The 12162-nt window shown below is 39.5% G+C and overlaps 1 protein-coding gene across 6 annotated transcripts in view; it reads left to right on the plus strand.

Annotated features, from left to right (window-relative positions):
* CEP95 (centrosomal protein 95) overlaps nt 1–11046 on the plus strand; it is a 59587-nt gene extending 48541 nt beyond the window's left edge. For all 6 annotated transcript variants that reach the window (XM_029210991.1, XM_029210992.1, XM_029210993.1 and 3 more), the window contains 9 exons: nt 2230–2369; nt 3153–3242; nt 4363–4492; nt 5491–5660; nt 5774–5848; nt 7055–7207; nt 9772–9918; nt 10207–10278; nt 10567–11046. In XM_029210991.1, the coding sequence (XP_029066824.1) occupies nt 2230–2369; nt 3153–3242; nt 4363–4492; nt 5491–5660; nt 5774–5848; nt 7055–7207; nt 9772–9918; nt 10207–10278; nt 10567–10743 (1154 nt within the window). In that variant the 3' untranslated portion in view covers nt 10744–11046. The remainder of the gene's footprint in view (nt 1–2229; nt 2370–3152; nt 3243–4362; nt 4493–5490; nt 5661–5773; nt 5849–7054; nt 7208–9771; nt 9919–10206; nt 10279–10566) is intronic.
* Nucleotides 11047–12162: the final 1116 nt, after the last annotated feature.

Raw genomic sequence — 12162 nt, forward strand, 5'->3', positions numbered from 1 at the left:
AGCTCTGATTTGTTTGGTACTTAAAATTTATTTTATTTTTTAAAAATATTTTTTTATGTTTGGTACTTTCTTATATTTTCTCTTCGTTAAAATTCTTACTTTGTTGAAATTCTCATTGTTCTCCTGACCTCAGTGAGCATCTTTATGCCCATTATTTTGAACTCTTTATCAAGTAAATCCTTTATCCATTTCATCAAAATCTGTTTCTTGAGTTTTATCTTGTTCTTTTGTTTGGAACATATTCTTTTGTTTCTTCGTTTTCCTGTGTTGGTTTCTGTGCATTAGATAAAACAGCCACTCTCCCAGTCTTGAAGGAGTAGTCTTGCATAGGAGATGACTCTTATCATTCAGCCCATCCCTAGCTCTTGGTTGGCTCTCAAATCTTTGTGTTTGTCCAAACCATTTTCTTCATTCTTAATGGCTCCTAGCAGATTAAGGTGTGCCACAACCCTTTTTGATGTGGGTTTTTTCTCATGTCACTCAGCTAGTGTCTGGATTCCTTTCAGAGGGAATTATTCTATATTTAGTGTAGGTTTCAGTGACTGTGGGAGGAGGTGAGTTCAGGAGCCTCTATTTTGCCATCTTGAACTGGACCATCTCATCCCTGTCTTTATACTTTAATAGCATTGTTACTTGTCTAAATATACTATTGTTTTATGTTTTTTTAATATACAGATATATATTATTCTGCAACTTTTTTTCTATTAACATTGTTCTAAAAATCTATGTTGATACTTCCAGTTCTTCATTTTAACTACTGCATAACTGAGTTCATACAGTGTACCCCATTTGTATGAGTATGTATTTTTATTTATATATATGTCCCCCCCACCATTGCAGGACATATAGATTGTTTCCAGATTTCATAACTGCAAACAGTTCTGCAATGAACAACCTGTAAATAAATATGTGCAGAAGTTTCTCTAGGATCTATGTCTACTAGAATTGCTAGACCGAGGAGTTTACACTTTTTCACCATTGCCAAATTCCCCTCCAAAGTGATTGCACCAGTTTGTACTCATATCAGCAATGCATGACAGTTTCTGGTTTGTCACATCCTTGCAGATGTTTCCTACTGCTTGTTCAAATAATTATCCTGTCTTCCACCAACTAAAACTTTGCATGTTTTCCATTCACTTCTATCGACTTTGGTCATCCCTTGTTTCTCTAGAAGCAATCCATTTCTTATCCAAAATTTCCTTTTCAGTTTTGTTTTGTTTTGTTTTGTTTACTCCAAGAGTACTTCTTCGTTCTCTTGATTATTTCATCTGTCTTCCCTTAAATTTGACTCAGGTAATCTCTAGGAACCGTCATCCAGTAACCTACATGTTTCCCTGACATGTACATTGTATCCCATCTTAAAAACACATTATAAGTTAAAATGTTATTTTTATTGGCTCTTCAGTTTCTAAAGAAGAATACATTGTGGACATAATAAAAGTGTTATTAAAACATCATTTAAAATAGATCGTGCAAGTCAGGTTAACTTAACATCTTTAAGTTTTAAATTAATTTGAAAGATTTGAATTAAAAGAAAGTGAAGAGAAAAAAGCTCAGGGACATTTTAATTTTCTGGGAAAATTTATTTAGAAGGGTATCAAATAAATTTCCTTGACCTTAGAGCTATATTGAATTATTTGCTTTTCCAAAAAGGCATGGAGTCCCCCTCCTCACAATTAGCAGATTCCTGAGCATATTTATAAATGGTGGAACATAAAAAGGTTTGTGGAGGGAAGTAATTCATTAGATCTCTTAGGCAGTATGGAATTAGGAGGGCTAGATGGCTAAGTAGGGAAGAACAGGACTGCTTAAAACTGCTAAGCTACAGTAACCTTTGCGTATAAGCATTCTGCTTTATAAGGATGTGTATATGTACTTACAGCCCCCTCCTTAGGACCTAGATAGGTAAAAGGATAGCAGACATACAGCTCAGATGGCTTTTTCTCCACCACCACGAGTGTGCAGCAGGCATTCCACATGTTGCACCATTTTCAACCCAAAATTGAATATAGAACCTTAGTACTTCTTTGAGACATTTTGAGTACACATTATGTGCATTAGTCCGTTTGCTTGGTGTGATTAAACATAACAAACAGAAATTAGTTATAGGAGAGAGTACATTTAGCACATCCATAGTCTCTTTGGATTTGGTAACAGTCAACTGTTTGGTGCCCACTTAACATTTCTGACTGTCAGAAATTGATGGTACATGTCTCTCTTGTGTTGTAGGACTTGCCATGCATAGAAAGCCACCCTCCAGATCTCATTCACTTTCTCCATCTCCAATTAACAAAAACAAACAGTTCCATATGGAGAGAAAAAGGCAGCGAAAGCCAAAAGAAACAGATATCCGCCGATTTCAAGCAAAGGTATATCCCATCACTTGACCGCCATTGGGCAGCAGGCATTACCATTTACCCTTAGCCAAATGCTACAGTGAACATGCTGTTGACTAAAGGCTTAAAATGCATTTAATATTCTTGAGCTGAGTGGATGACAAAATTATGTGACATAGCTTTTACGTCCCCCATTAGGGAACATAAAACTTGTACTCATGAAACTCTAAAAAAACTAACCTTATTAGATACAGCTTAGTCAGTACTCTAGTGGGTTAAGAAAGTATATCAGTGTAGACAGGCATTTTCAGAGAGCTTTAGAAATGAAGAGAATTTGAGGTGGATTAAATGTGACTGGCTATTTGAATTACAGATAGGATGAAAATGCCCAAGTTAGGGTTCAACAGGAGAATGTATGATTACTAAGGAAGACTTTCTACTGTGGAATAGGGATTTTGAAATGTAGCATAAATTTAGAACACTTAAGTTGTTTGCTACAGTATGTTTTATAATGGTGAAAACAAACTAATTTAGATGTCTTAAAATAACATGTAACTTCAACTCAAACATGTAACTTCCACTCAAGTGTGTATCAAAATAGTTACAGGAACTGTGAGAACACAAAAAATATGTAAAGTTGTGTTTTATGTCCCAATTACATATCTGTTAAATAATGTATATTTAATGATAATATATAGCCTGAAAGGAACTTTAAAAAAGTGAATGGAATGGCAGAATCTTAGATTGATTTTTTTCCTTCATTTTCATTTGTATGTTTTTAATAACTATAATATCATATGGCCTTTTCCCCTGTAGGCAATAACTGAAGCATTTGAAAAGGAACTAAGAAGAAATAAAGTTCAAGAGAATATTGGACCTCTAGGAATAAATGACAAGGAGGAAACAGTGGGTAAAAGTCTCTACTGTAATAAATGCCATTTGATCAGATCAGTGGAAAGTACAGAGATGATCTTCTTAAAAGGAAAAAAATCAACAGGGCCTTAATCATTATTAGCCCCTTAGAAAAAAGCAGAATTTCATTTCATGATGTGGGATTTTCTTTTATTCATAGGTAGGCAAGTTGCTAAAATGTGGCAAGACATGGTACCCAAAACTAGTATTTTTCCCTCCTGCCTAAAACTTCCATCAGTTTTTAAGGGCTTCTATTGCTTATCAGTTCACCAAGGCTTTAAAAGATAGTCTAGGCTGACAAGTTAAAGAGGGAGAGTAAAAGAAGACAGGAAATCCCAGTTGCTCCATGCCTGGTTGGAAGACACCCAAAGCATAAGTTTCGTTGCCTTTCAAAAGAATAGTTACAGAAGCTAAATGAAAGCATGGAGAAAATGCTTATGCTAAAATGTTCATAAACAAAACAGAATATACAGTGTGGTTAAAACTAAACATCATTTAAGAACTTTTTTAATCTACGTTTAAAAGGTTGTCAAAAGAAGCAAGTACATCAGAACATCATTAGTAGTTGTATTTAGGGTGTGGGGCTATGGCAACTATGAAACTTGAAAAAGATTCAGTGCTTTTTCAAATTCCAAAGGATGCCAGAAACTAAAGAGGCATTTAACTTAGAGTAGGTAAATAACCAGACTGTAGAAATTTTTTTTTAATTAATTTATTTATTTTTGGCTGTGTTGGGTCTTCATTGTGGTGTGGGACTTCTCTTGTTGTGGAGCACGGGCTGTAGGTGCATGGGCTTCAGTAGCTGTGGCACACGGGCTCAGTAGTTGTGGCTCACAGCTCTACAGCACAGGCTCAGTAGTTGTGGCGCACGGGCTTAGTTGCTCTGCGGCATGTGGGATCTTCCTGGACCGGGGCTCGAACCCATGTCCCCTGCGTTGGCAGGCAGATTCGTAACCACTGTGCCACCAGGGAAATCCCCAGACTGTAGAAATTTGAAGTAAGGTGGTTTGGCTGGGGATTATGTTAGCTATTTTTGTCCCTATGTAATATTTAAGATGATGTATGAAAGTTATTAGACTTCTTATTTCTATTCTGTTTTATATCTGCTCCTAAGGAAAAAATATACAGAGAAACTGTTCATAAAGGAACTCCAAAACATAGTCAGCCCTGGAAGATTTACTCTAGAAAAACCACAACTCCAGGTCCAAGAGGTGGCTTGCCAAAGCCAAATAAAGCAGTTCCAAGTAAGAACCACAAAATTGTACTTTATGGAAAACTGGCATCCTTTGAAAGTGTGTGCTACATGCCAAGGACACAGCACTGAGAACCAGCATCTACCAGTCAGCTGGAGAAAGTTCCCTCTTCTCTCACTGCCATATGCTAGATTTCTGTAAAGAGAGATAAAACTCCTAATGAGGCATTTCTCTAAAACACTTTTTTTTTTTTTTTTTTTTTGCGGTACGCGGGCCTCTCACTGTTGTGGCCTCTCCCGTTGTGGAGCACAGGCTCCGGACGCGCAGGCTCAGTGGCCCTGGCTCACGGGCCCAGCCGCTCCGCGGCATGTGGGATCCTCCCAGACCGGGGCATGAACCTGTGTCCCCTGCATCGGCAGGCGGACTCTCAACCACTGTGCCACCAGGGAAGCCCTCTCTCAAACTCTTAAATATATACCAATATATTGGCACCAAAGGAATGTGATGGCTATGACCAGCTGTTCCAGCTTTAGCTTCACTCTGCTCACTCATGCTGGTTGTCTTTTGTTTCTGGGAAGTTGGTAGAACCAAAGGGGTGCTCCAAAGCAAGCAGAGGGCCTGTCCAGCTCCTGTTACATTGACAGTTGGTGCCAGGGTACAGTTTCAAAGACCACTGGCCTTCTAACTACATCCCATCAGACAGAGACTAACACTCCTCAGCCCTCCTGGGAGGCAGTTTGACCACACACACAGCATCCACCCCAGGCACTGAATCAGCTGAGCAGTTAGGATGGACTTCACAAAACCAGCATGTCATCAGTCAGAAATGTTGAGGTTATTTTCATCCTTACTAGTAATTGGCTATCCCAATCAGAGAAGGAATGCAAAAGTAATAACACACTTTTAGAATTGTTCTTTTCAGGCTCAGAACCACATCACTTAGATAAGCTTTGATCTCGCAGGAAGGTGGGATGAGATTTCTTCTTAAAAGCTGTCAGTGAGTTTCTCAGATTAAGAGCATCTTTTTTTTTTTTTTTTTTACCTTGCAGTGAAAGTGAATGAACACAGTCTCCTGCCCCTGATGCTGGAGCAGTTTCCATTTCTCTATGTTTCTGGTCAAACACTAAGCAAATTGTGGAAACAGCAAATTGCACAGGTTGAACAGCTCAAAAAAGATGCATATAGAGAAAATCGATCAAAGAAGAAACTCCAGGATGAAGTAAGATAACTGTCAATCAAGCATAGGAGTATAAACCAAAAAGGGGCAGAGCTTATCCTTGATAATCTAGTGAATAGAATTATTAACCTTGTTTCCTTGTATCCCACTTAAAGATAGAAGAAGCCTTGAGAAGGCACGACCTCCTTACTGTGCTTATCAAGAAAGAATATGAACATAACAAGAGACTGGTAAGTTATATTAATTACTTTTATTTGTACCAGCTGGGCAATATCCCCACTGACTCATACCTCTTACACTTACCTGTGGAAGCATTTAGGTCTTTAACCAAAATTGATGAGAGGGTAAGGTGCTAGATACTTTATATACACAGTTTCATTTAGTCTTTATAGTAACATAATAGAAACGTTTTCTATGAAATGGAAAACCTGAAGCTTTGAGATGTTAACTTGCCCTGGGTCCCACCATAATCAGCAAGGGCAAGGCTGAGATTTTAATCCAGGTTTGTCTCTACCTCCAAGCCTCTTCGAGGTACCAGGTGGTTATAACTTAGTGTTTTTTGTCCTCTCCTTTCTTTCTCAGGTCCCAAATAGAAAGCTGAGGTTGTCTATGCCTCCATTATAATTTGGACTGAGAATCGTACATAGTACAACATTATCCTCTGAGTATCATGAAGGGGGAGGACAGAGATCAAAGACAATAAGCGAGAGGAAGAAACTTGAGTCTAGAGATAAGCAATGAGAACTGTAATTCTAAGCAGTTTCAGAGAAAGAAGGGGAAGCCATCAGGAACTGCATGTGAGACTCTGGTGTGGGGAAAAGAAAACAAGTGTCTGGACACCTAGTTGAAGGCTTTGTGTACATGACTTCATTTCACCCTCACTACTTTGCTAAGATATCACCTAAGTTCCTTAGTTTTGATATAGTTACTTCTGTTAACTCAAGCTCTGCTTGAATATCTTTGAGGGTGCCAGTTTTCTACTTCTTTTAAGCAGGCATCTGGGTATGGCTTAGATGACTCCCTGGTGAAATGGGGAGATGAGATTCCCAGTCCATGAGGATTGTTGCTGCTCTCTGCAGCCTTGGGGGCTTATTGGGGCAGCTCTTCTGTGTGTTTTTTGTTTTGTTTTTCTTTTTGGCTGCGCAGCATATGGGATCTTAGTTCCCTGACCAGGGATTGAACCCGCACCCCCTGCAGTGGGAGCGTGGAGTCCTAACCACGGGACTGTGGGGCAGCTCTTTTGACTGAGGTGATGAACCTACTAAAGACTAAAGGATTTCTGGGGACAGACAGGCTTTCACACTCTATGCCCAGCTAGCAGGCTACTGGCCCTCCATACCCAGCCTGAAGACATCGTGTTGGGGAGTGGGACAGAGGAGAAGACTGGAGTCTGTCTTCCTCTTGTCCTTAACTCTTTTTCCCCTTCCCTTTCTTAGCAAGACTTCAAGGACCGCATTCACAGGCAGAAGTTGACCCAATCAAAGATAAAAGAAAATCGGCAGCAGACTGTTCGTGCCCGAAAATATTATGATGATTATAGAGTTCAGTTGCATTCAAAAATGATGAGAATGAGGACCCGGGAAGAAATGGTAAATATTGCTTTTCTGTCCAATCCAGTTAAGAAGGTAAATTTTGTCTGTTACCTTTTAGGACCACCTTCTTTGTGACTCTTGTCCCAGTGTGAATCCAAAATTCAAATGCAAGTCCAAAATGCTGGCTAGAGTTCAGACTTGCCCACACCTCATTTTATTACCCCCATAGTGCATCCCAGTCTACTCTGTCTCTACTGCCCTTGTCTTTTTTTTTTAATTGTTGTTGGTTTACAATGTTGTGTTAATTACTGCTATACAGCAGTGATTCATATATATATGAATATAATATATTATACATATATATACATGTATATATATAATACATACATATACACACTATTTTTTATATATTCTTTTCCATTATGGTTTATCGTAAGATACTGAATATAGTTTTCTGTGCTATACAGTAGGACCTTGTTGTTTATCCATCCTATATATAGAAGCTTGCATCTGCTAACCCCAATGTCCCACTCCATCCTTCCCCCAACCCCCTCCCCTCAACCCTCTCTCCCTTGGCAGCCACCAGTCTGTTCTCTATGTCTGTGAGTCTGTTCCCGTTTGGTAGATAGGTTCATTTGTGTCATATTTTAGATTCCACAGATAAGTGGTATCTTATGGTATTTGTCTTTCTGACTTCACTTAGTATGGTAATCACTAATTGCATCCATGTTGCTGCAAATGGCATTATTTTGTCTTTTTTATGGCTGAGTAATATTCCATTGTATATAAATACCACATCTTTATCCATTCCTCTGTTGATGGACATTTAGGTTGTGTCCATGTCTTGGCTATTGTGAATAGTGCTGCAGTGAACACAGGGGGTTCATGTATCTTTTCAAATTAGTTTTGTCCGGATATATGCTTGGGAGTGCAATTGCTGGATATGATAATTCTGAGGAACCTCCATACCGTTTTCCATAGTGGCTGCACCAACTTACATTCCCACCAACAGTGTAGGAGGGTTCCCTTTTCACCACACCCTCTCCAGCATTTATTTGTAGACTTTTTAGTGATGGCCATTCTGACTGGTGTGAGGTGATACCTCATTGTAGTTTTGATTTGCATTTCTCTAATAATTAGTGAAGTTGAGCATCTTTTCATGTGCCTCTTCATCTGTATATCTCTGCTGTCCTTACCTTAATGTGAGGTCTTAATTCCCTCTGATGTCCCAAGTGTCGGTACTTCTGCAGGACACCTGCTCTAGGGGTCTGGGAGCATGTTGTAAGAGACAGGAATTTAAGGTGTGATTAGATGACCTCGGATTCCACTCAAAACCAGGAAAATAATGTAGGACAGATATACTGTGAGATCTTTCCACAAGGTATTTGCTATCTCATCCTAATCAAGCTTGGGATTCCAAACTAGCAATAAATTTCATCTCTAGAGTAAAACATTAAGGTAATTATACTTAACGGGACTCAATACTCTGAAGTGGGTCATACTATTATCCTCATTTCTAGAGGATACTACTAAGGCTTTGAGAGGTTAAGTAATTTGACACTAAGGCAATACTGCCGGCTGATGAATGCATGACTGTACTTTAGTAAGAATTCTTGATCAGTCAGTGGAGGACAAGTGAGCATATCCGAATCCTTTGAACAGTTTGTGTACCTGTGGCCTAGTCAGATGATAACCACATGGCCCTCAGCTGTGTACATGCAGTGTTTGTTTCTACTCTAGGGTTCTTTTCCTATATACATGGCTGCTTGAGAGTTCTTTTCTGAAGTAGTTAAGAATCTTTGGGATACAGGAAAAGATGCTGAATACCATTAGTCATTTAAGAAATACAAATCAGACCCACAATGAGATAAACTCTCACCCACTAAGATGGCTAAAATAAAAAAGTGCTAGCAAGGCTGTAGAGAAGTTGGAACACACATGCAGGGCTGGCGGGGTTATAAAATGGTGCAACCACTTTGGAATATAGTCTGGCAGTTCTTCAGAAGGTTAAACATATGATTCAGCACTTCTACTCCTAGGTAACTATACACAGATGTTCACAGCAGCACTATTTATAACAGCCAAGAAGAGGAAACAACGTCTATCAGTTGGTGAATTGATAAAGTGTGGTATATCCATACAGTAGAGTATTATGTGGCAATGAAAAAAAGAATTTCATAGTGATTCCTGCTATAATATAGATGAACCTTGAAAAACTATGCTAAGTGAAAGAAGCGAGATACAGAAGGCCACATACTATATGATACCATTTATATGAAATGTCCAGAATAGGTAAATCTGTAGGCATAGAAAGTGGAGTAGTGATTGCTAGGGGGAGGGGGAGGGGGAGTGGCTGCTAATGGTTATGGGGTTTCTTTTTGGAGTGAAGAAAATGTTCTGCAGTTAGCGGTGATGGTTGCACAACTCTGAATATAGTAAAATCTACTGATTTATACATCTTACAAGGGTGAATTTTATAGTATGTGAATTATATCTCAATAAAGCTGTCACTTTATACTGATTGTAGTTCACATAGATTTTTTACATACCTCTAGTTGGGCAGAATTTTATTCCTCCATGAAAATTCACCATGACTGTCTTTCTGACTAAATAACTGGCAGATATTTAAGAAACTGTTTGAAGAAGGTTTACAAATTCAAAAGCAAAGATTACGAGACCTAAGAAACTATGCCAAAGAAAAGCGAGATGAACAAAAGAGACAGCACCAAAATGAACTGGACTCAATGGAGAACTACTATAAAGACCAGGTGGGTTCACCGCTGCTAGTTTACATTCTGACGTGCTTAATCCTGACTGCCCGGTGTCAGACATCAGCTTAGTCTGCTGAACAAGTAAGCCTCCACATATTAATTTGGAACTTGTCACTGTACAGGTTGGACTGACTGAAATTTAAGGTAAGATAAGCTAGTGCTTGACCACAGTACAGAATATTGCCCTATTTCCATTAAAATAAAGATTTTAAGCCTATGAACATAAGAATTGTTACATTTAGACTACAGACAAATACAAGGTTTTTTTCTCTTCCCTGTAAACAGTTTTCATTGCTGGCAGAAGCCATATCACAGGAACGTCAAGAGCTCAAAGCCAGAGAGAAATCCCAGGCCCAGGTAATCATTAACAAGATAGAAATCATTTATTTACATTTTTAAGAAATGGAAAACAACTGTACTACACTTTTTAAGGGGAATGGAGAGGATACTAATAAGATCGATCTACGATTCAAAACATGTATTCTGTGATTTTAACTTTACCTGTTCAGGTCTCTGTAAGAGCTGCTGAGAAATTATTAAAATTACTGCAGAAGCTTGATGAGCAGGAAGGTGGAGAGGGAATAAAAATACATGAGGGCCTGGATCAATGTTGTGAATAGCAGGATGACATGAATTCTCTTTTAGATGTTGTATAAGGTGAAGAGGGAACTGAGATCTAAGATGGAGAAGGAAATTCAACAGCTGCAGTACATGATAACACAGAACGACGATGATGCTTTCTTCCGGGAATTGGAAGCTGAGCGCTTCAAATCTCGGCTTCATCTGGCTTCCTTTCAGTACAGTAAAAATCCCTTCCTATGAGGCCAGACTTCCTAGGTGTGGACTTAACTGGCTCAATTCTAGCTCTGCCCTGGTAAACAATCTAACCCAGAAGAATCATTTCTAAATAACTTATATATATACTAATGCTTTTTATGAAATAACTAACTAACTTTGAAAATAAAAATTTTCTTAAAGTTTATTGCTTTGAATTTATGACCTAAAACTTTAAAAGAGGTGCACGAAAGCAACTGAGCAGCCAGCTTCTGAAGCCTATTGCTGTAGGTGAACAAAAACAGTAAAAAAAAAAAAAAAAAAAATAGCACTTGAGGACCCCCAAAAAAAGATCTCTAAATCAGAAAAGAGCTGAAGTGTGGGCTTGTCATTAGAGGTGGGACTTACTTAGGGTTAAACCTTAAACATAGGATGGTTAAGTGTGTGTAGCTTTTTCACATGGAGGCTACATGAGAATTTATGCAATATGGCTTCTATCAATCAGTTGGGAGGGGTGACAGGTGTAAGGCCCTTGGTGCTCAACAGAGCACTAGTGATTGCAGGTGGGAAGGAGGCATAATGGACTTGAAGTGGGCAAGAGTACACCCTATTTCTAGTATGGGGGCAGATGAGGAAGAAGAAAAACCCACTCAAGGGTGGTGTCCTTCCTGGAGAGGAGGGCTTCAGTGAAGGCCAGGAGCTGGAGGGAGGCTTCAGAGCAATTGGGCATATGGGGAGTTAGTTACTGATCAAAGCCAGAGAATGGCAGAGGGCACCAGAAAAGGATTGGAAGGGAGAAGAGAGGCTCCCATTAGGGCATATTCCTGCAGAAAAGAGTAGGCAGCTGTATCCAGTGCTGTGGTCCCAAGTGCTGCCCTTTTGGAATGGCAGCTGACAGTGTAGGGCCTGTAGGCAGGCAGGGCTTCCTGAGTTAAAGACTTGGAAGATGGCCAAATTTGGAGCATCATGAAGGAAAGACATGCAGATAGCTGCAATATATATATATATAGTGACAAGTCAATCAGTGCAGGTGAATGGACAGGATGGGGGAAATGCACAAGAGCTACAACATAAGTTCTAAACATGTTAGAGAAAAATGATAAAGAACTTCTAGATAGAAAGATGATATACACACTAGGGACTTCCCTGGTGGCACAGTGGTTAAGAATCTGCCTGCCAGTGCAGGGTACACGGGTTCGGGGTTCGATCCCTGGTCCAGGAAGATCCCACATGCCGCAGAGCAACTAAGCCCGTATGCTGCAACTACTGAGCCTGCACTCTAGAGCCCACGAACCACAACTACTGAAGCCAGTGCACCTAGAGCCCATGCTCCACCACAAGAGAAACCACTGCAATGAGAAGCCCGTGCACTGCAACAAAGAGTAGCCTCTGCTCGCCGCAACTAGAGAAAGCCCATGTGCAGCATCGAAGACCCAACGCAGCCAAAAATAAATTAAAAAAAAAAAT

Source organism: Monodon monoceros, unplaced genomic scaffold, assembly GCF_005190385.1.
Source record: "Monodon monoceros isolate NGI ecotype Baffin Bay Population unplaced genomic scaffold, NGI_Narwhal_1 Super_Scaffold_9, whole genome shotgun sequence".
Classification (NCBI taxonomy): domain Eukaryota; kingdom Metazoa; phylum Chordata; class Mammalia; order Artiodactyla; family Monodontidae; genus Monodon; species Monodon monoceros.